This window comes from Rhinatrema bivittatum, chromosome 5, assembly GCF_901001135.1.
Source record: "Rhinatrema bivittatum chromosome 5, aRhiBiv1.1, whole genome shotgun sequence".
Taxonomy (NCBI): domain Eukaryota; kingdom Metazoa; phylum Chordata; class Amphibia; order Gymnophiona; family Rhinatrematidae; genus Rhinatrema; species Rhinatrema bivittatum.
The window spans coordinates 92,370,755-92,394,980 of record NC_042619.1 but is presented as its reverse complement, the minus strand read 5'-3'; the positions used below and the strand labels follow the sequence as shown (position 1 = coordinate 92,394,980).

At 44.4% G+C, this 24,226-nt stretch overlaps 1 protein-coding gene across 6 annotated transcripts in view; it reads left to right on the top strand.

Annotated features, from left to right (window-relative positions):
* The first annotated feature begins 3,032 nt into the window (after positions 1 to 3,032).
* The window catches only part of MTIF3 (mitochondrial translational initiation factor 3), a 40,903-nt gene continuing 19,709 nt past the window's right edge, over positions 3,033 to 24,226 (top strand). Inside the window, exons 1-4 of one of the 6 annotated variants that reach the window (XM_029602582.1) lie at positions 3,033 to 3,738; positions 11,919 to 12,011; positions 12,828 to 12,881; positions 14,304 to 14,797. In XM_029602582.1, coding sequence (XP_029458442.1) covers positions 11,989 to 12,011; positions 12,828 to 12,881; positions 14,304 to 14,797 — 571 coding nt within the window. In that variant the 5' untranslated portion in view covers positions 3,033 to 3,738; positions 11,919 to 11,988. Of the gene's footprint in view, positions 3,739 to 11,918; positions 12,024 to 12,827; positions 12,882 to 14,303; positions 14,798 to 24,226 lie in introns of those variants that run through there. The other 5 variants (XM_029602577.1, XM_029602579.1, XM_029602578.1 and 2 more) reach the window with 5 other exon arrangements.

The window sequence follows — 24,226 nt, the reverse complement described above, 5'->3', positions numbered from 1 at the left end:
TGCAGCAAACAATGTGTGACAAACAGTGCTTCTTTTAGTCCATGTTTGTGTCTGCTCTGGTATTTTGATTATACAGATTCACAGGCTTCCGACAGTTTTGCCCACATAAATTTTATTACAAGGGCATATTGTGTGTTTTATATATATGTATAGAGAGAGGGGGATAAAATATGAGTTGATGCGCAATTGGCAAAATTCCATAGAATGTACCTCCTGAAACAGGATTGGTGAACTCCTTCTTCATAATAGTGCTCTCATAAGCACGGCAAGATCTGCATCTATAGTGGCCAATGATTTTTTTCTTTCTCTTGAAAATTGTCATTCAGGAATGCTGGACTTAGTATCTCTTTCAAATTTTTCCCTCTAGATAATGCAGTCTGCAGTCTTTTATTACTGAAGCTTGGATTCAATGTAAGACTATCCTATTTTTTCTAATAGTTACATAATTCATTTGTACTGGCCATATAATGCATGACACAAGTGAAACTGCTGTCCTGATTGTCATCTCTCGTGGTGCTTTTTAGTAATTCTTCATGAGGAAAATCCATGGCTTTTTAAAATGCCTTTTTATTGTGATCACCAGATATTCTCTATGCAAAAAATCTTTAGCCAAAGTTTGATTGTGCCTTAAAGCATTTGATAGAGCATATCTAAACTTTCAAAAATTTGTGCAAATTGTATATTTTCTCTAGGTGCTCATGGGTGGGCACTGCTGTAATGTAAAAATTTATTGTGATTAGTCATCGTCTTGTGAACATGAGTAATAAAGCCCATTGGGACATTCTTTTGAACTACTACTTCCAAAAATGGCATTTCTTTATGTCTGTAGTCCATCGAGAACTATATATGATCATCGCAAGAATTTAACCAACGGTAAACCTGATCTTAAGTTTTCAACATATCCATCCCATAACATAAATACATCATCTATGTATCTTTTCCACAGTACTATATGTTCACAAAAAGGATAATTGTATTCCCATTCTTTTTCATATTCAAAATGTAAAGATTTGCTAGGGATGGCTCCATGGCTGTTCCCATAGTGGTTCCACTAATTTCTAAGTAAAGCTGCTGCTAACTCACAAATTCTCCTTTAATGTGATGGTTGCAAGGGATAGGACAAATGAAGAAGGGACTCGATGAGGTCTATCCCTTTTGGATAGCTAAACGGAAATTACTTCTAGTGCTTGACTTTGGGGAATACATGTATATAAAAAGTTAACATCTAATGTCTCCATATTTCCTCCTCCTGATTGAAAATCCAATCCCTCCAATACATTCAAAAAGTGCAATGTATTGGAAATCATTTTCGGAACGAAGGGTTTAAAAAAAAAAAAAAATCCATATCCCAAATAGAATCATTTGTGGAAATGATTAGTGAATTTTAGGTATAAATAAAAAGTTGTGAATATGGATGCTCAATATTTTAAATATGCAAATTCTTTTTTAGTCAAGAAGCTGGCGTGTGAGCCTGAGCTGGTGATAATTTTGATTTTTGACTGCAGTCTCCTGGTGAGATCCAAAAGCAACTTTTTCTAACATTTAGTGTCCTCTAATTGTCTATGTGCTTCCTTGATCTAAAACTACCATCCCACAAATTTAACAGTTACCTTGGACTCTCACTTGGCAATCAAACTTTCTCTGGAGTCCTCCGTCGCTTCTCCGTCCTTCTCCAGACTAAGCCGGACAAAGCGCGCGCGCCTCTTAGTCTTCAGCGGCCAATTGTACGCTTCCCCCGTGCAGGCGGCCATCTTTGTCTTCGTCGGGAGGAGCTACGATCGCATGGGTTCCTGATGATGGCTTCAGAAAAGTAAGTTGGCAGGCGTCCAAAAGCGACTTACTTTTGGGATCTTGACAGATCCCAAAAGTAAGTCGCTTTTGAAAAAAAAAACCCAAAATTGCTTTTGGTTTTTTTTTTGCTTCGCCGCTGTCAGTGCCCCCCCTCCTCCCGGAGCAAGGCTGCTTTTCGCGCCCTGCTCCGAGAGGAGGGGGGACACTGACAGCGGCGAAGCAAAAAAAAAACCGAAAAGTCGCTCGCCGTTGCTTCACCGCTGTCAGTGCCCCCCCCTCCTCCCGGAGCAAGGCTGCTTTTCGCGCCCTGCTCCGAGAGGAGGGGGGACACTGATAGCGGCGAAGCAAAAAAAACAAAAGCAAGAAGTAAGTCGCTTCGCCGCTTCACTCTTCCCTCCTCCCGGAGCAGGGCGCGAAAAGCAGCCTTGCTCCGGGAGGAGGGAAGAGTGAAGCGGCGAAGCGACTTACTTTTTGCTTTTGGTTTTTTCGCTTCCTGGTATCTGTCATTTCAAATGACATTTGAAATGACAGATACCAGCGTGGCGTGAAGCCTTAGGCCCGCGCACCCAGGATACTGTATAGGCGCTCTATCCAGTAAAATGGGTTGCACGGGACTAAGGCATTACGGACGCGCTTTACATTTACATATAATTAGTGTTCAGGATCGAGCGGTAGGTGAGCTGCACTGTGCGGGCGGTAACCGCGGGTGCCGTAGGCACTAACACAGCTCTTCCTACCGCTCGGTACTGGATAGACCTGTGTGTAAGGCTTCTTTCTGTTCTAATTACATTATGTACACAACATGGCCCTTTTCCTCATTTTAAATTTATAACATGCCTAATAGATTCCTCGAACGTACGAATAATGGGGTCCAGAAAGCTAAGTGGTATCCAATCAGGCTTATTCTTGACAATTGAATGATCTAAAGGAACTGATTCCACTGATGAAAAATAAAAATATAACTGATTTTCTAATGAACCGTTCCAGATCTATCCTAAATTGAAAGGAGTCATATGGCTGGCTATTAACAAAAGAGAACCCTCTAGCAAGAACTGCTTGCTCTTCTGGTGACTGTGATCATTTAGAGCAGTAGTTTTCAACCGGTGCGTCGCGCACGTCCTGGTCTCCCGTTGCTCTTCCCTCCCTCTCCTCACCCCAGCGCGACGCAAAGAATTCTTCAGCGCACACTGCTGCTGTGCCTGCCCGTGCTATCAGCACATTCGAGCTCGGAAGGGAACGGTAGCAGTGTTCGTGGAAGCCGGCAACTGCGACATGAACTTGTCTTCTTCCCGCCCTTGTGGCCCGGAAGAGGAAGTGATGTTTGCGGGGCACAAGAGAAAAAGAAAGGGCCATGCTTCTGTCGCTGCCACTGCAGAAATCCCGTCCCAAGGCTCGCAAGACGACTCCTGACCCTGCAGCGGTAAGAAGGCAGCGCTCATCCGTTTGCCTGTGCTGCAATCAAAGCGGTACAGCGCAGTGAGCTGAAAATGTGGCCGCAGGGATTTCCTGCTGTGTGGCTGTTTAGAAAATCCACTGATTAGCTGCCCCAGGTCTGTGGCGAACCACGGACAAACAGCTGAGTGCTGCCTCCTTACCGCTGCGGGGCCGGGGGGAGTCGCTCCTGCAGTTCCCAGCCCGTCGCAACTCTGCTTTCAAAGTAGCATACCAGCTGCCTTGTGCTGTAACTGCCATGTGTGCAGGGGGTGAGTGAGTGAGACAGAGAGAGTGAGCCAGCATGTGTATAAGTGGGTGAGAGACTGTATGTGTAAGTAAGAGGAAACAACATGTGAGAGGAAGGGAACGGTCAAGGAGGTGATGTGTGTGTGTGAGACAGACTAGTCCTGGGCCCTAAGGAAGAGGACCGTGAGGACAGAACTTCAGCAGGCATTGCTGCTTCTGGTGTGTGCTGTTGGGCTACAAGGGAAGGTAGGCGAGTTGCTGGAGAGGGTAAGTAAAGGTTGCTTTTTAAGTTTTTCTTGATTGACTGCCATTTTAATTATTGGGTATTATGTGATGTCTGCCACTTAAAATATTTTATTGGTGTTTGGAGAATGTTTAATTTTGAATGGCTTTTATAAGATTTTAATGATTGGGTAGTGTTCTATTTACTGTTTTTGAAAATTCTAGTTTTAGAATTATTTTATACTTCTTGAGGAATGTATAAATAGAAATGTGTAGACAACTGAACTGGAAACAGCAAGAAGCCAGACTGAGTGTATGCAGTGCAACAGTGAAAAAAAACCCGAACTTGATGATTACTTTATTCTGTATTTGGTGAGGGTCTCTCTGTGTTCTGCGTGTGTGACCCAGGTAAGGGTATTCTTCAAGATTGTAGTTTCTGTGTAGGGATCTATAGCAGCTTGGCTTGTTCTCTTTTCTTAATAGGAGGTGCATTGGTGTTTAGTGTCTGGTTAAATATTTGTAGTGTTGCATTTTCATAAATAGGGTTATTACTGTTTTGAATGAGTTCCATAATACAGGTGTAACGTTTTGTGTGGATTAATTTGTGCACGTTATTGCAGATCCTGGGTGTCTGTTAGGTGCTATATTTCTGTTTCCATTTCTCCAGTTTTGCACTGCATGCAGAGTGGCTTTTTTGGGTTTCCATTCCAGTTTGTCTCCATATTTGTAATCAGTCTTTCTGTACTTGGTGAAGGTTGATTCTGTGTGTGTGACAGAGGTGAGGCATTATATTAGCATGTAGGCATTTGTATCAATCTTATTAGTTGTGTTTTCTCAATAGGTCATGCATGGGTGGTAAATTACTGTCTTTTCATAAGGAGGGCTATTGCACCTGGTAGGAGAGAGTGTTATGTTACTGTTACTGAGATGACACCAGAAATATACTTTTTGTATGGTAAATTGGATGGGGGAATGTCCTAGTTCTGCTCTGCATCCGTTGTTGGGTGGTCAGGGCAGGTCCTGTAGATACAGAGCCTGGGGTAGATTTTAAAAGGGTTACGCGCATAAGTTATGCGCGTAACCCTATCAAAACCCCCCTGCGCGCGCCGAGCCTATTTTGCATAGGCTCGGTGGCGCATGCAAGCCCCGGGACGCACGTAAGTCCCGGGGCTTTCCTGGGGGGGGGGGGGGGGCGTGTCGGGGGGGCATGTTGCGGCGGTGCGTCATTTGGGGGCGTGGCCACGGGAGTGGTTCCGGGCCGGGGAATCACGCGGCGGTGGCCGGCCAGTGTGCACGAGTTACGCCTTTTGCAATAAAGGTAGGGGGGGTGTAGATAGGGGTGGGGGGAGGCCGAAGGAAAGTTCCCTCTGAGGCCGCTCCGATTTCGGAGCGGCCTCAGAGGGAACGGGCAGCGCGTGCAGGGCTCGGTGCGCCGATCCCGGATTTTATAAAATCCGGCGTACTTTTGTCTGCGCCTGGTGCGCGAACAAAAGTACGCATGGGCGTAGTTTTATAAAATCTACCCCTATGTGTTTACATTTAGCCCCATAATGATCACGTGTTCAGTGTGTCATGCATCTGAGAACCAACTGTCAGGTGTGTCCTGATGGAAAAAAGGTTGAGAACCACTGATTTAGATAAATTGAAAATCAGTGTACCTGATGTACCCGTTTGATCAGTAATATTGCCTTTTTCAGTGTCATCTAAGTGAATAAACCTCTCTGACTTTGTGAGTGAATATAAGGATGGGAACCACTCAGCCCCCTTGACGGGTTCATTCATTCTCTCTCTCTTTAAATTGGTCTATCTCTTAAAAAAAAAAAAAAAAAAAAAAAAAAAAGGTCAGAGGAGTCACCTAAAACAGCAAAGGTGACTTTCTTTTGTTCATATTCTTGGCACCATCCATGGGTAAACTTACCCTTTTACATAATCTGCAGAATCCCTCACATATTTATTGGTCTTAAATTTGCGTAATTCTATGCAGAAATTCTGTTTTTCTTCAGACGTGAATTGTATATATCAACTGTTGCTTCCAATTTTAGTGGTTCTAATTAAATATCAATCTCCTGCTGTATAGTGTCTGATGTTTCATTTGTCTAATTAAAACCATTACGTCCAACAAACATTTTAAGAATTTTGTTCCACTGGTTTACAAAACTGGAATCCTCTGAACAATTTGAGTTCCTTTAAGATACATAAACCTCCATTCATTTTTAATGTATTGTAATAAAGCCCCAGAATCATCTTGTAACAGAGCAGGCTCCTTCAGCAGTATGACAGTGTTCTTTTGAAAAACTAAAAGCGCTGCTCCAAAAATCAGTCAGTCATGGTCTCACCAAGATGAAAAATTCAGACAAAAAATGAGACCCCTAGGTACAAATAAGTGATTATGAAAGAACCCAGTATGTAATCTAGATTCTAGAAGCACAAACTAATAATGTTCTTGTGTATAAAAAGGTAAAGAAGGAAAAAGACTTCAGATGCCAATTTTCTAGCTAAGAAGGTTTTCAATATGGACACATCAAGCCAAAAAAGGCTTTTAAGATGGACATGAAATGCACCATTATGAATCAAAAAACCTTTTGTCTTAAAATTGTATTTTTTTTTTACAGTATTTTATATGAATGGGTGATTATAAAACAGTCTAAATGTGAAAAAAACATTATATACATACTCATATTTAATCAATCCAGCTTGGCAACAAATTTTCAAATGTAGTATTCCCAAAATTTGTTCTTGTTGCATTCCGTGTGTCAAAAAACCTTCTTGTATTTTTAAATAAAGTTGTGTAGAATTTTAAGGCCAGAACTTCCTGGGATAAAAATAGTTAACCTACCCAAGTTAGTGTATTTCTACCCACACACATAAGAGGTCTTATGGGGGAGGGGGTAGTGTTTTGGAGGGTCTTTAAAAACCACACATGCAAACTTTTTTGAAAATTAAGTGTACATCTAGTATTTTTTTCCAAACCTGGTTTCTTTTGTGTGGGTTCACAGATCTGCGCATCTTTTGCTGTTAAGTACCCCAATGAAAATGTACTCTGTTATGTATAGTTTTCTCTAAAACAGTTCATACCATGATTTACAAATATTACTGAGCTACTAAGTGCACTAGTGCAAGCCTATTGTGCCACTGCTTTTGCCTTTGGAAACGTGTGTGCTAGTCCTGTACTTCTTGGGTGGCACTTGCTCTACATGCTAGAGCAAATGGTAGACTTAGCAAAATTGATTTTACTGGCTTCCTTTTCTGCTAGCTGATTCTTTTTGGTATGCCCAATGTGAAATAAATTACACTTTCTTAGTGTCCAGTGGGTTATGCATTCCTACCAGCAGATGGAGACTGAGTAAACTGATGTCACAGCACATACACCCCTGCAGTTACATCAGCCTGCCAGTATTCTCTCCACTGGGAATTGCTTTTTTTTTTTTTTTTAAATAAAGGAGAATTAAAGATAAAATTCGCCCCGCTCTCCTGCAGTGATACCAAATGGTCCCTCCCCCAGCTGAGAATTCCTGAGGTGATTTCCTTGGTCCCTCAGATGTATGCCTTGGTCCGGAAGCTGGTTTTGCTGGCGTCAACTTAGCTGATTGTACATCTGAAAGGCAGCAGGGTGCAGGAGGCCAAGCACGGCGGTGATGGCAGATGCCCTCTTCCCCCCCCCCGCAGCCGGAGACAGTCTCTGTGCTCAGCCAGGTACGGCTGAACTCCGGTAAGTTAATTAAAAAAAAAACCAAAGAGAGACAGAGACTTAGCAGGAGGCTTTTTTTGTACAGGGTTTCCTCTTCCCCTCCCACCCCAGTCTCCATACTCAGCACACCGATCTGACCTTCGTTCTGCTCTGTGAGAGATCGAGGAACGTGGGAAGCCGGGCGACTTGAGCAGCCTCCTTAGGCTAGGTCCTGCTAAGAGGCTTTTCGCTGAGCGCCGTGTGGTAGGCAGCAACAGCTCTTTGCATGCTAAGACTGCCCTCTACAGGATTGTCTATCTGGCGTGTGCTTCTCGCTGTGTGTCCATGTTGTATGCCCAGTTTTTGGGCACACAGTGGGGCCTTGTAGTCTGTATGCCCACGTTAAGCGACACATGGTGGCCGCGTGCTTACTTATGCACTTAAGTGGTACTGTGCGCTTAAGTTTTTTGTGTGTTTAATTTTTGGTCACCTAGGTAAGGGCCTAGGTGTGAATGCCTAAGTGTTGGATGCATAATTTCTAGGCACCTAGTTGAGCGCCTATCTTAAACAAAAATACAGCTAGATGCACACCTCTGGCCGCCACTCAGCACGTTGTCGGCCATCATGGTGCCTGTGCCTGAGAAGCCTAAGCTTGTTTTATATACAGGCATCTCAGCCAGGAGTGCCTGCTGAAGGTTCAGGGTGAATTGTCTTCCTCTGATTTCACTAAGCCTGATTGTTCCCAGCCGGATGTGCCTCTGGGTAAAGACTATTCAGGTGGGGCGCCTGATTTTGGAACTCCCCTAACTGGTTCCTCAGCAGGGGAAGGTTCCTCCTGGTCTGGATGCTTCTACTTTTTCATGGGTAGAACATTTCCAGGGGTTGCAGTCCTTTCTTCAGGCAAAGTCCTCAGCCCTATCCCATGCTCCTAGAGAGGAGGCACAGGGGGAGACCTTGCCTAGATTTTTTTGTTGGATGCCGGAGAACTCCTTGAGTGGCAGTGGGTCCTCTAGATGGAGATCCAGACTGCGTGGATGATGACTCCGATCCTGCCTCTCTCGAGGATGGTGAAATTTCCCTGGATTAGAACTGTATGGAACTATGTCGCAGTTCTTTCATAGAGATGAATTGCCAGCTCTGATTTCCTAGACCTTAAAAACTGCTTGAAGTTCCTGGGATAGTTTCGGTGGCTGAGCCAAAGAGAAATCCCATTTTAGTTTCCTTGCGTAAAGCCTCTTGTTTTTTTCTGTGATGGGAGGCCATTCAAGAATTAATTGGTCTTGAGTGGAGCGCCCCAGAAGCTATTTTGAAAGGCCTGGACCCTCTGGATCCAGTGGTAAGAGTGCTTGTGTTTTTCCCAACGTGGAAATGCACTTGTGTGTGCAGTCTGCAAGCGGATCACTATTCCCGTGGAAGGGAAATGGGCTTTGAAGGATGCTCATGCTAAAAAGATTGAGACTATTCTTAAGTGAGCAATTGAAGCAGTTGCAATTACCTTGCAGATCGTGTTCCTTGGTTGCTCGCTCTTGTTTGTTTCTCTCCCAGGAGCTTGATATGTCTAGGATAAACTCTAGGGCAGTTGTGGAACCAGCTGCTGCTGCCTTGGTGGAGGCAGGCTGTAATTTGGTCCGCACTTCAGTCAGAAGGGTGGCTTCGATAGAAGCAGCCAAGCATCCATTATGGTTGAGAAATTGGTCGGCTGATGCCACGTCCCAGGCTAACCTCACTAAATTGCCCCTTAACAGCTCACTTTTGTTTGGTCACGAGTTAGAGAAACTGGCCAGTAAGTGGGATGAATCTCCGGTTCTTCGTTTGCCGAAGGATAAGAAGCAGGCACAGCGCTCCCTTCACATAAGAGGGCATGCTAGAGTATCTCAAATGTTTTCGATCCTGTAGAAGAGCAACCTTCAGAGGACTTGACCCTTCGGTGAGTCTGTCCTTTTGGTCCCAGCAACCCAGACGAGGTGCAGGCTCAGGTAGGGGAACCTCCTGAGCCTCCCAATGAAGGTTTGCCAACCCACCTCTGGGAACATGAGAGAGGAGGACGCCTCTCTTTCATCAGATGTGGGTTGAAATCACTTCGTATCAGTGGGTCCTGGAGGTGATGCGAGAAGAATATGCGCTGGGGTTTTGCAGTGTTCCTTGGGACGTGTTCATGGTGTCTCCCTGCCACTCGCCACAAAAAAAAAAAAGGCAGTGGAAACTGCATTGGCAAGGCTCCTCAGTATGAGGGCTGTGTTCCCAGTGCCCACGTCTCAAGAAAATACGGGGTGATTTTTCCATTATTTCGTTGTCAAAGAAGGAGGGCTCTTTTCGTCCCATCCTGGACATCAGAGGCGTCAATCGTCATCTGCGAGTGAAGCATTTTCGCATGAAGACATTGCGCTTTGTGATAATGGCCATGCAGTTAGGAGAATTTCTTACCTTTCTGGATCTGTCAGGGGGCATATCTCCTCATTCCCATCCGACTAGAACATCACTTCCTGTGACTTGCAGTTCAGGGAGATGTTTCTCTTTTTACTGAAAGTGGTCTCTGAGTTTGTTGAACCAGTCTGTCTCCCTGCCCTCTCCCTGACCAAAGATAGATGTAGAAGATTTTCATCTGTTGCGGCCCTTGGATGTCCAGTGGCATGTCAGGTATGTGTAGGTCGGATCGCCTGTTTGTCTTCCATGGTGGTACTAGACAGGGAGAGTCAGTCTCGCAGGCTACAATAGCTCGCTGGATTTAGGAGGAAGTCACGACTGTATACATGGATGCTGGGAAGCCATTACCTAATCTGGTTCAGGCCCATTCCACTCAAGCTCAGGCAGCATCATGGGTTAGATTGATGTCTCCTGTCGACATTTGCCGAGCTGTGACATGGTCATCCTTACTCACCTTTCCAGGTATTATCGTCTGGAAGTGCAAGCTGGGAGGATGCGGGTTTGACTGGACCGCGGGCAGCCCCCTGTCTTATTTGGGAGTAGCTTGGATACATCCTATCGTTTTGGATTCATCTGACTGGATGCTAAGAAATGAGAAATTACTACATACCTGATAACTTCCTTTTCTTTAGGACAGTCAGATGAATCCAGCTTCCCTTCCTTGGCTGCCATATGATTGCATAATGATCCTCCTGTGTGCCTACGTGTTACAAGGCTTACAAGTAAGCGTTACTCCAGTCCCTAGACTGGCGTTATTACATTCTTGTCTGGGCTCAGTGTTGCCTGTTGGCTGAGTATTGCAATGGTTATCTGTTTTTCATAAAGGTTTTTTGCTAGTCTGTCCACCATTGCTTTTGAAGAGAATACTACTGCAGCTGCTTCGTCTACAGCTGCTGGTAGGAATGCATAACCCACTTGTTCTGGATTCATCTGACTGTCCTAAAGAAAAGGAAGTTTTCAGGTATGTAGTAATTTCTCAATCTGGTAGCAAATATATGAACTAAAAAAGAAAATGGTTATGTAACTTGAAGAATTTTCATTTTGAAGCAGTTACTTCATGACCTGTCCCAACAATAAAGTCTCGCGGGCTACAGTAGCTCAGGACATTTCTTTGCGGATTTAGTGCTTGGCCTGGACTATTGGCCAGAGTCTCAGTCAAATGTCCCAAGACAATAGTAATCTCCTGGAAATGCCTCCGCTTTTGATTATTGCTTAGCTACATCCAGCTCATGAGGTGGACACAGACTTGCTCCGCATCAAAGAAACCAGGCTTTTAATGTTTAAGGAAAGTGCGTGTGTGTGTGTGTATGCCGACATAAAGCTGACTGTTTGGCGTGCTTGGGTGGTTTTGGTTATTAAAAGCAGCTCAGAAGAAGCAATTAGCAGAAGGGATCATTTAAAGGTATTATTTACCCATCCTTGGTTCACTGTTTTTCAAAAGTCTCTCTTAGAAATATCTTCTCCCCCTTGCTAATTTGTTTTCAGCTTCTTGTTTTCCATGGCCTTGGGGATAGTAATTACCTCTATATAAACTGCAATAGTTTCTGAGTTGCCTTTCTAAATCCTTTTGCTTTCCAGTCATAACTGAGTGTGATTGTAAAGGTACCTGGGGGGGAAAGCTGGCCATGTTCTTGTGTGCATTCAGCTTGTTCTTAGCCAAGCCCAGGTTTCTCCCTAGGCAGAGCCACAGGTTCTCCATCCCAGCAGCACGTTCTTCTAACTATCCTCAGCCTAAACAACCACATCCTATCGGACGTGCCCTCATAAAGGCACAGGATTGAACTGGTGGCCTTCAGAGCACAGTAGAATCACCACTGGCCCAACCCTGCACCTCTTTAAAGGGATGGGCCCAGTGGGACACTACTGTTTAAGCTGTGACTGGTGCTTTGAGAGAGAGGGAGGGCTGTCCTGTGGAAAAGGCAATGCCCCTTACATCTCAGCACTTTCTTGTGGTGGTAGGGAGAGGGATTGTCTGTCTTCCCTACCCCCACCTCCCGTCGTACCTAAGGGCAAAAGAGGTAAATCTGTCCTAGCCCTTGGCACATTTGTCAGGCTCTAGATTTATATTCCTCATTCTTTTTATTTGTTTAATATAATTTTTATTTCTTGGTTTTTTTTTTTGGCTCCTCGGCAGGTTGTTTCCTGGATTTAACATTGGTGCTTTCCTATTCGCTCCTTGCACTGGATTTTTCTTCAGTTGCCTGATGGTCTTCTGGTGCCAGACAAGGTGAAGATGACAGTAGGTTTATAAAGTGGGGGAGATGTAAATAGGACGCTGGTGATAATGGGCGCTATTACCATTTTCCATCCCTTGCCACATAGCCTGTGCAGCGCTCTCTCTCTCTCTCTCTCTCTCTCTGTTTCTGTTCTGTCCCTGTGTGTCTGGCTGGCTTGCCTTAGAGAGCAGTCGGACTGAACCAATGAAAGATGGGGAAATCTAAGCACTGGGTGCTGTACTGCTCTTCATTTTGTTTTATCTTTTTATTCTTTAGACTGACTTCTTTATATATAATGGAATTGAATCATGAAAAGGAAAGAGTGCCTTGAAAAAGTCTTTATACCCTTGTGGATTTTTCACATTCTGCTGTCAAAAAAATACAAATCAAAATGCATCAAAGTAGGAGTTTGTTTTACTGATCTATGCCACTATCAAACAACGCCCTAGACCACCCCTACTTTTTCCTATAGACAACCTCAATAACCTATATCAAACAGTATATAAATGTAAGCAAAAAAGAAAAAAATTAATAAAAATAGCTACAAAAAAATAAATCTTTAATGAGTTAATCCTTTAACTCATTTCTGCAGTACAAATTTCATTCAATAATGCAATACAATGGGTGTAATAAAATACAAATATAAAATATAACCTTCTCGCCAATGCCATTCACTCTCCACACCAACAACACATCTCTCTTCTCATCACAAACTACACATTTCATATTTTTTAAAATTCAATACCCCCAAAAAGACAATCCGAAAATGATGAATCCAAAAGAGGAAAAATATCATGAACACTTAACTTTATATTTTATGTCCACAGTGATAAACACCTCAACGAAGAAGTCCCCAGGTTCAACGTTGCTAAATGCAAAAGGTAGTATCTTAAAAAAAAATGTTCCACAAGTTGGATTTCAAATGTTGTCCAGTCTATAAAGTTTGCAGAGATTATGGACTCCCAAACAAGACTCTACCGTGGTATCCAAATGCCAAACAGGCACACTTCCTGTGCATACGATTTTAAGATAAAATATCAATTTATGTTATGGATTACGGTTTTAGTATTACTAGCATTTAATGTTTGTTTTATTACGATTTGATGTAAGTTTGTTTTTTGGTTTTTTTTATTGAGATGTATGGCACTTGAACTAATTTTATTGTTGTAGTTATTAATTGCCCTATGAACAGTTGTGAAGGAACTGCTCCAAATCACGGTATACAAACCCTACTAAATAAATAAAACTCCCAGTTCCGGCTCAAAATCACCATGTCAGCCGGTAAAAGGAACCAGATGACTCCTCCTCCCCTCCTCTGGCTGTACAAAGGCTCCCGATGCTACATCACATCAAAACACCATCCATCCATCCAGAATCAGCATGGCGAGAAACCATAGATTTCTAGATTTTGTTGCCAGAAGATGTGGTGAAAAATGTTACTGTTACTGGGTTTAAAAAAAAGTTTGGACACTTTCCTGGAAGGAAAGTCCATAAACTTGGGGAAATTCACTGCTTATCCCTGGGATAAGCAGCATTTACTCGGACTACTCTGGGGTCCTGCCAGTTACTCGTGTCATGGATTAGCCATTTTTGGCAACGGGATGCTGAGCTTGATAGACCTTTTGGTCTGACCCAGTATGGAAAATGTTATGTTCTTATGACTTTCGCAAGGCACTCTTATGATGTTCCATGGAAGGATAAAAAGAGGAAAATACACATTTCTTACAAATTTAGAGAAGCTATGCTGGCAGCAAGGAGGCCACCCACTCTTGCTCCTGCTCTGAGCAAAAAGTAGATCTATTGGGGGAAGTGGTCTTGGAGGGAAACAAAAGCCACACATCTAGGTGGATAAATAATCCTTTTGAGGGTGGTGAGCTGGGGAGGGGATGAGATGTGCTTCCTGTTGTTTTCTCCCGTCCTCTTTTTCCTAGACCCCATGCAATCTTTCTCATTACTAAAGTCCTTCCTTGCACTTAATGTAAAAATACCTTACATGGCTACTTGTCTTGTGCTCTCTTTCTTGACTGAATTCTGCACTTCTCCCAGCTTTCCTTTCTTTTACTATATGTCCAATTGTGATAAAAGCAGTGGGGAAAATTAATTTTTCCTTTCTTCAGACTTTGGTCTTTTACTTTTTTTTTTTTTTTTTTTACTTTTTATTTTAAATGTTATTGGCTTTGTAAAAATACATAGGTTAGGTCTATTCTGTAATATATTGATAAACATGCTGCTTTGTTGACATGCCTCTGCTACATCAGAAGCTATTAGTGGATTTAATGGGTTTCTCCTTTTCTCTTTGGCAGAATGTCTGCTCTTTGCTTCAAGAAGCTAATTTGTCAGGCCACAAAGAGTGAAATGATCTGCCCAGGCAGATATTTTGGCCTTCTTTTGACTCAGACCATGAGAAGGACAACTTTGTCCCAGTCAATAACTTTTACCAGAAGAGCACCCCTGGCTGTACATATGAGAGGGTTTTCTTCTTCAGGAGAAGAGATGGAGCAGGACGAAGAGAAACCAGAGGAGAAAAAGAAAAAAAGTGATCCAAATGCTAGGAAATCTTTTGGGAGTGTTGGCAGGAAAATTTCTTCCCGGCTTATTCATGTGATTAGTGAGAGTGGAGAGGATCTGGGCACGATGCACAGGGCAAACGTCATTCGAATAATGGATGAACGTGGACTGAAACTGATTGCTGTGAGGGAGAATGCCGACCCTCCAGTGTACCAGCTGCTTACTGGCAAACAGATTCACGAGGAGCAGCTAAAACGCAGAGAGATGGAAAAAGCCAAGCCGAAAACTGGTAGGCAGCTGTTTTATTATTTTAGCAGTGCCATCTTTGAAGAATGTGATGTATTGGTCATCACAGTATATTTGTGATGTGGATTTAGAACAGAACTTTTCAATGTATAATATAAGCAGTGGGGCAACCTGCACAGTGTGGCAGCTGCAACCTTAGTGGTAGTATGAAAGGTTGAGTGAAGGTCATGGGAAAAGAGGGAATAGATGTTGAATCCCATATGGGATTTTGTATACATACCTATTCAAAGTAGACAAACTGCTGCTGGGCAGACTGGATGGGCTGTATTTAGTCTATATCTGCTGTCATTTTCTAAGTTTTTTTTTTAAGAGATTGTCAATACTTTTTTTTTTTTTTTTCTTTTTAAGGGGGTGGAAGGGAGGATAAGGGATCTCCATTTATTTGTTTGTTTTTTTTTTTGCACTTAATGTGCTCATAGGACAAGCAGGATGGTAGTCCTCACACATAGGTGACATCACAGGATGGAGCCCAATCACGGAACACTTTTGTCAAAGTTTCTAGAACTTTGACTGGCACCTACTGGGCATGCCCAGCATGGCACTATCCCTGCAGCCAGCAGGGGTCCCCCTTCAGTCTTCTTTTTTCAGCGCAGCAGTAGTCACATGGGTAAAGGAGCTCTTCAGATTCCTGACAGGAATTTTCTTCATGGAACATCTTCAAAAAGTTTTCAAAATATTCTACCCCACAGGGGTCCCCGAATTGCTATCAGTACTCTGTGGTCGAACGGTAAGTTTTTTACCTAGTTCCGGTCGATTCACGTAGAGTTTTTCCCTCGAGGCCTACCAGCCATCGACCGCACCATGGCTAAATTGTTGTCGAGGCCGTGGCGTCTGGTTTTCACCTGTGCCCAGACTGTACTCGAACAATGTCCATCACTGACCCTCATACGGTATGTGTGATGTGTTTGGGGCCCGACCACTGTGTTTAAACGTGCACCAAATGTGCCCAAATGACACAGAAGGACCGCAAAGCTCGGCTGGCGAAGATGGAACTTCTCTTTCGGTCAAAAACCCCGACTCCATCGATAGCTTTGACATAGACTCAACCAGAGCCATCTACTTCGCACCAGCACCGTGAAACCGCTGCTGCCCGACCGGCTTCAACGACTCCGTGGTTGTCTACCCCTTCTCTGTCTCCTCAGAGAAAAGACCGAGGTGAACATCGAGAAAAACGATGTCACCGCCATCATAAGCCTCAGGCCACCGATACAAGTAAACCCTCGGCATAGACGTCGTCTGAGCCACCGACAAAAAAGGCCTCATCCTCTTTTGTGACCGGGTCATCGAGGTATTCTCCCCATCTGCAGAGGTGCCGGGATCTGCGATTCCACCTTCACCGGTGGACCCTCCGGCTACACCTGTGCTGCCGCCTCCTCTGGAACTGGGGGTTCCATGCCCCAGGTTTCCACGAGGAATTAGATCGGATGATCCAAGAGGCCATCGGAAAAGCACTTTTCCGATGGCCTCTTGGATGGCCTAAATTTCCATCGATGGCCTAAATTTCCATCGATGGCCTAAATTTCCATCGATGCCGGTTCACCAGCCGGCCACCGATCCAATTCCCATAGTGCTGACACTGCTATTGGACAGAATGGATGCATTGATCGGTGCCTTTCCACTGATGGATCCGAGGATACCGGTGGCTCAGATTCCTTAGATGCAGATATACCCTTATCAGATGAAGAAGAAACACCGATCTCCATTCCACCTTCTGGGGTGCTGCCACCGACTCATCCATCGGTGCCGCCATCGATGCCTTCGGTTCCACCCAGATTCCATCAATGTCTAGACCTGGACCTTCAGGTTTAGCACCATTCCTCCCATCTGATGACCCTTGGGCCGATGATTTGTCCCAAGACACTGATAATGTGCCTTCAGAACACTCTCCTCCTGATGAAAGAAGGCGTTCTCCTCCAGAGGATCTGTCCTTCATCAATTTTGTAAAGGAGATGTCGGAAGCAATCCCATTTCAGCTTCAGACTGAAGAGGACTCTAGGCACCAGATGCTAGAAGTACTTCAGTTTATAGATGCTCCTAAGGAAATCATGTCTATCCCTATTCATGACATCCTTATGGATCTTTTAAAGAGAAACTGGGAGCACCCAGGTTCTGTACCACCTGTCAACCTTAAGTCAGATGCCACATATCTTGTCCAGTCAGCTCCTGGTTTTCAAAAAGCTCAACTGCATCATCACTCAGTGGTTGTGGAGTCAGCCCAGAAAAAGGCATGACGATCCAAACCCCATTCCTCCAGGAAAAGAACAAAAGTTCCTGGATGCAATTGGTAGGCATGTCTTTCATGGCTCAATGCTCATCTCTCGCATTGCTGCTTATCAACTTTACATGACCCAGTACAACCGGAACATTTTCAAGAAAATCCAGGATTTTTCTGAAACTCTGCCTGACCAACTAAAAGACCAGCTTCATGCCCTAGCTCAAAAAGGACTAGATGCTGGTAAACATGAGGTACACTCTGCATATGACATCTTCGACACCGCCTCAAGAGTGTCTGTTGCAGGAATTAGTGCGAGAAGATGGGCCTGGCTCAAGTCTTCCGACCTCAGACCAGAGGTACAGGACAGGTTAGCTGACTTGCCCTGTGCCAGAGATAATCTTTTTCCAACATCCACTGTTCAAGGGATAGTAACAATAGTAACAATTGAAGTTTGTAGGTGATGTGTATAAAAAGGACAAGTCCGATTTAAATCGGGCCACGTGTTGAAATGACGCAGAAAACGGGGACACATAGATAGGAAGTGGACAGTATAAAAGTAAAGGCGTTGGGAGGAAATAATCATTGCAATCAAGATTTATGGGATGCACCGGAGGGAGCCTCGATTTGAGAGGGGAGAGTAGTGGTTAACCCATGGTAGATATAAAAGCAGGCAGAGTAGAGAGAGATGCTGGAACAAGAGGATGAAGGCTTCGCTCACTTTAAGAAAATAGGACAAACGTGAACAGTAAGTACCATAAGCTTGTTAGGTGGTAAAAATAGTTTTAACAAATTTTAGGCAGTTAGTAATGTGTTTAACTTGATTTTATTTGTTTAAGAAACATCTTAAAACTGTGAACCCGGCGCGGACACAGTAAATTGTTCTCCCGCAGTTCCTGAAGCAGGCAACGTCTTGCCGAAACATGGCCAATGTCATAAAGAGTAAAATACGGGGCTATTAAGGGCAACTACACAGTGGTTGTCCTTGAAATATAGCCACTGCACAAAACCACCGAGCAAGGGTTTCCCTTGAACAGTGGATGTTGGAGAATATTTTCACAAAGGGAAAGAGGTTGGTTGGTGAATAGTGAATACTAGAGATAATCTTTTTGGCAAAAAGATTAGAGAAACAGTGGCGCAGCTCAAGGACCACCATGAGACTCTCCGCCAACGCTTCTCAGAACCTTCTGATTACTCTTCCTCTTCCAAGAGATCTTTCAGAAGAGATTACAAAAGAACTACTTACGAGCAAAGGAAATTCTACCCTCCAGCTTCCAGAGGTCATGTCTCCAAGCCTTACCTAAAGGGCCAAACCAGGCAGCCCCATGCGCAAAAGACACAGCCAAATCCTCAGCCAGGTCCAGCGTCTGGTTTTTGACTCCCTCCTGGAGAGCAGTTGCCAACCTCCTCTTCCATCTGTACCCGTAGGAGGTCGATTGTGCCACTTCACCAGTGTGTGGCATATAATCACCACAGATCAGTGGGTACTGGCTGTAGTGTCTCAAGGTTACAATCTCAACTTACTGTCTGTTCCACCGGACTCCCCACCTCAGCTGACGGGGGGGGGGGGGAAACGTCCTACCACTCTCACCTTCTTGATCAGGAGGTTTCAATCCTCCTCGAGTCCTGGGCAATAGAGCCAGTGCCCTTCTCCCAACAAGGCCACGGCTTCTATTTCTGGTATTTTCTAATCCCAAAAAAGTCAGGTGGTCTTCGTCCAATTCTGGACCTCTGTGCTTTAAACAAGAACCTGCACAGAGAAAAGTTCAAGATGGTGACCTTGGGTTCTCTACTTCCACTTCACTTCTCCAAAGCGAAGACTGGCTCTGCTCTCTCGACCTCCAAGACGCGTACACGCATATCACAATCACACCGTCTCATCGCAGGTTTCTGCGATTCTTGGTAGGCCCACAACACTACCAGTATCGAGTGTTGCCATTTAGCCTTGCATCTGCCCCTCGAGTCTTCACCAAGTGCCTTGTAGTGGTAGCAGCCTATCTCAGGGGTCAAAGTGTCCATGTCTACCCCTATCTCAACGATTGGTTGATCAGGGCTCCCACTCATCAAGCTGCTTTGATGTCCCTACGTCTCACTCTGCATACTCTGATCTCCCTGGGGTTCCTCATAAACTATCCCAAATCCAGGCTAGTTCCATCGCAAACCCTGTCTTTCATAGAAGCCGACTTGGACACTTTAAAAGCGAAAGCTTCTCTGGCCCATCGACTGCAGTCTCGAGTACATTCAACTGCACGTCATTTCCTCGTCCTACTTGGTCACATGGCGTCCTTGATGCATGTTACTCCAATGGCCTGCCTCGCCATGAGTGATGCAGTGGACTCTCAAATCTCAGTGGATTCAGTCTTCTCAGCCAATGTCCACCATTGTCCAAGTCACCAACCAGCTCTGGTTATCACTGGCTTGGTGGACCATCCACTCCAATTTCATTCAAGGCCTTCCCTTTCAGGTTCCAGAACCTCAAATAACCTTAACAGATGCCTCCAACCTCTGCTGGGATGCACATGTTGCAAACCTGCAGATCCAGGGCACCTGGTCTCCAGAGGAAGCCAAACATCAGATACATATCCTGGAGCTTCGAGCAATCAGATATGCTCTCAGGGTATTTCAGGATCCCTCACCAACAAGGTCATCCTGATACAAACCGACAATCAGGTGGCCATGTGGTACATCAACAAGCAAGGAGGAACAGGCTCCTACCTCCTGAGTCAGGAAGCTGCACAGATATGGGTGGAGGCCCTTTCCCACTTGATGTATCTCAGGGCCACCTACTTGCCGGGAGTGGACAATGTGTTGGCAGACAAGCTGGGTCGCACCTTTCATCCGCACGCGTGGTCTCTCAACTCCACAGTAGCGGACTCAATATTCCAACGTTGGGGTTACCCACACATGGACCTCTTTGCGTCAATCCACAACTGCAAAGTAGGGAACTTCTGCTCTCTCATTCGCAGCCACCATTCACAGCCAAGAGATGCTTTCTCCCTCTCGTGGGCCAGTGGTCTCCTTTATGCATACCCTCCACTTCCACTCATATCGAAGACTCTCGAAGTTATGAAACGACAGGTGTCTAATGATACTGATTGCCCCTCACTGGCCATGCCAGGTGTGATTTCCAATCCTAAGGGACCTATCAGTTCACCGGCACATTCTTCTGGGGAAGGACCCGCTTCTCATAATTCAGAACGACAGGTGCCTACGTCACCCCAACCTCCAGGCCCTGTCTCTGACTGCCTGGGTGTTGAAAGGTTAATTCTTCAACCTCTTAACCTTTCAGTCTGTCTCCAGTGTCCTGGTAGCTTCACGAAAGCCTTCACAAGAAGATCTTATCGCTATAAATGGAACAGGTTTATGGTCTAGTGTACTTCCATGTCCATAGACCCCTTTACTTGTCCCACTATCTCTGGCATCTGTCAGTCAGACCTCAAAACTTCTTCTATCAGGGTGCATGTCAGTGCAGTGGCCACCTTCCATAAAGGTGTCTGGGGAGTCTCCATTTCGGTACATCCCCTGGTGACATGCTTTTTGAGGGGCTTGCTCCACCTGAAACCTCCACTGTGCCCTCCGGCCCCTGCTTGGGACCTTATTGTGGTTTTGGAGCGGCTTATGAAACTGCCGTTTGAGCCTCTTCAAACCTGCGATCTCTGCAGTCTCACTTGGAAAGTGATTTTTCTCCTAGCAGTCACATCCGCTCGCAGAGTTAGTGAGTTACAGGCATTAATCACCTATCCACCTTAAACTAAGCTTCTGCATGACAGAGTGGTGCTCTGCACTCACCCTAAATTTTTTGCCTAAGGTAGTATCGGAATTTCATATTAATCAATCCATCATACTACCCACATTCTTTCCAAGGCCCCATTTAAATCCAGGGGAACAGGCTCTGCATTCTCTCGACTGTAAGCGTGCTCTAGCATTCTATCTAGACCATACAGCCGCCCACAGAAAATCCACTCAATTGTTTTTCTTTCGACACCATCAAATTGGTAAATCTGTGGGAAATCAGATCCTCTCCTTCTGGTTGGCTGACTGGATCCCCTTCTTCTGTAACCAGCAGGCAGGCATTACGCTTCAAGATCATGTCAAAGCACACTCTATTAGGGCCATGGTGACATCAGTAGCGCACCTCCGTTCGGTACTGCTTTCTGACATTTGTAAGGCTGCAACCTGGAGCTCTCTCCATACCTTCGCAGCCCATTATTGTTTTTAGATAAGGCTGGCAGACAAGATTCCATCTTCGGCTAGTCTGATCTATGCAACTTATTTGCGAATTAGTGTACCAACCCCCTTCCATGACCCATTAGGGTTCAGGATGCCCTCTAACCAATTTGACACCCCAGTTGTGCCTGCTGCACGTCTTTGGGTACATTTGGTGCATTGCTCGGGCATCCTCAGCTCGGTACTCACCCATATGTGAGGACTACCATCTTGCTTGTCCTGTGAGAAAGCAGAGTTGCTTACCTGTAACAGGTGTTCTCACAGGACAGCAGGATGTTAGTCCTAACGAAACCCGCCCACCACCCCACGGTGTTAGGTTCGTTTTCTTATTTTCTTTTTCGCATGTACTTTTACTATAAGACGAGACTGAAGGGGGACCCCTGCTAGCTGCAGGGTTAGTGCCATGCTGGGCATGCCCGGAAGGTGCCAGTCAAAATTTTAGAAACTTTGGCAAAAGTGTTCTGTGATTGGGCTCCATCCTGTGATGTCACCCATATGTGAGGACTAACATCCTGCTGTCCTGTGAGAACACCTGTTACAGGTAAGCAACTCTGCTATCTCTGCTGCCCCCACCTCTCTCCAGACAGTCATGTCCAGGCAACCAGGTACCCACCACTGTATCAGCAGTCATCTGCCTACGTTCCCAAAGTTTGCTGCTATTTTGGAAGTGGATATTGTTGGAACAACCTGAGACTGATTTGCATCTTTTTGGTGGCTAGGAAGCACAAGTTTGTTGGAAAAAGGATTGTTCTCCACGCAAGTCAGTAAAATGCAGAGTGCCGCAGAGTTCTGTACTCTCCCCAATCCTTTTTTTTTTAAACTTTATTTATGCAATTTTTAATATACAAAGCATTATAAATATTTGAAAGGCAATATGAGAATAAAACTAAAAAGGGAACAATCGTAACTCAAAGAATACATTGCCAATATTTCCAATAAACATACTGAAGACAGAAGCATATAACATCATTATCGTCCCTCCAGTAAAAATGAAACAAGCCAAAGGGAAGAAACTCCAGGGAGTAAACGGAAAAGCAACTCAAGAAAAGGCTAATAGCAAGTAGGGACTCCCGTGCGTTGTTAAAGGTCTCTAATAACTAAGGGTCAGCGGAACTGGTGAAGAAGTAATTATTTTCCTAGCATTAAGGAAGGATTGAAGCTGCTCAGGGGCATAGAATACAAAAGTATCTGAACTTAATGTAACAAAACATTTACATAGGTAACATAATATAAAAGGAGCTCCTAAATTGAGGGTCTCTTTCTTAAGAGCAAAAAATCCTAAACTTTGCTGGGTAAACCTGGAAATATCAGGGGAAAATACGCAGATTTTGACCATAAAAAGGAGAATTTAAATTGTGAAAATATAAGGACAATACTTTAGAAAGACACAAGCAAACTAGCTCTATTTCCGAGCCAGATTCAGTAAGATTTAAAGGGGCAAATTTAATTTCCAACAGAGGTATTCACAGAAGCATGAGAAAACGACTGCAAAAAAGTTAGCTTGTTTATGGAAGGAGATTCTTCAAGTGGAATACCCAGAACTCGATGGGGAAAAAAAAAAAAAAAATATATATTTTTTTAAGGTAGTCAGTGGAAGTTCACCCAGAGTTTTAGGAAAATTCAAAATTCTGAGATTTAATCGGAGACAAATTCTCCATCAATTCAAGCAGACTGGATAAAGCTCCAGTATTGTGAATGGAAACAGACTGTACTGCCTGAATTTTTGCTGTATCTTATCTAGTTGCCTAGTGTGTTCTTGAATAGGACTTTCATGCTGCACTACCATAGGATCCAATTTAGCAATAACCATGTCCGCTTTAGAAACTGAAGAGAACAAAATCTTGGCAAAATTCTCCATCAGTTTCCCCAAAGTGATTCCAAAGTAATAACCGCCGGCTTGGCAGGCATCTGAAAGAGCTCCTGCAACTGTGGAACCACCAGCGAAGAAACAGCCCCAAGAGGAGAATAAACACATCCTCCTTATCGGACCAGTACTTCCAGAAGGCAGAGAAGAAAATTCAGTTCCAAACACTGCAATTCTTTCAGAGGCTGCCGAAGTTGTTGGGGAAAGATGTGCAGTATTCTCGGCTTGCACTCACGTGGACGCCGGCAAAGGTATACTTGCAAGAGTTTCAGTGACATCAGAAGAGGTGCATTGATCTGCCGGCAGACGAGCCTGTTCTCAGGGGCTGAGAGAAACCTCATCCTCAGGAAGCACCGAAGATCCCTTGCCAAGTGCTGCAAAAGGTGCACGTGCCACTGAGATTCAAAGAGTCTGCAGGAGACGCAAAGTTGACAATTGACTGCTGGCCAGGAGGTAAAGAGGGTTCGATTTGGGGGGGGGAGGAAACCTTGCTTTTCCCCTTCCTCTTCAGTGCTATGCCAGATTTAAAGCAGGAAAGTAAGAGGAGCTCAGCAGTTCAGAGTCCTACTGACTTGTGGTTCTCCCCAGTCCTGTTTAATGTGCACCTTTGTCCACTTCTCATTGTTATCCAGAATTTGGGGTTTTTTGTTTTTTTTTTTTTGCAGATATTCAGTTGTGCAAGGGGGTGAGCCAGAATCAGACAGCAGCCATAGATAAACTGAATGCGTGTTTCGTTGCTGTTGCTGACAGGCTTAAGCATCACCTGTTGACACTGAATCTACAGAAATTTCACTTGCACTGGCTTAGCAGGCAGCAACATCTGTTAATAGTTTGGCCCTCCGTTTGTGTAGTAGAGTTTATACCCCAAGGGAGTGATGAGTTTGGAAATCTGATTATATTCCAGGCTATCAATGGACTTTGCAAGTTTCATTGGTGTTGAGAATCTCTTTATGCCTTTTACTAGATCTGCAGATTGTGTCCATTGCTGGGGAAGAAAGATTTGGTATCTCTGATTCATACCCTGATTATAATACATATTAAGGTTGATTATTGCAACTCTTTAACTCTTTACCATTAACAAGTTTGAGGAGACCTCAGCTCTTCCAAAC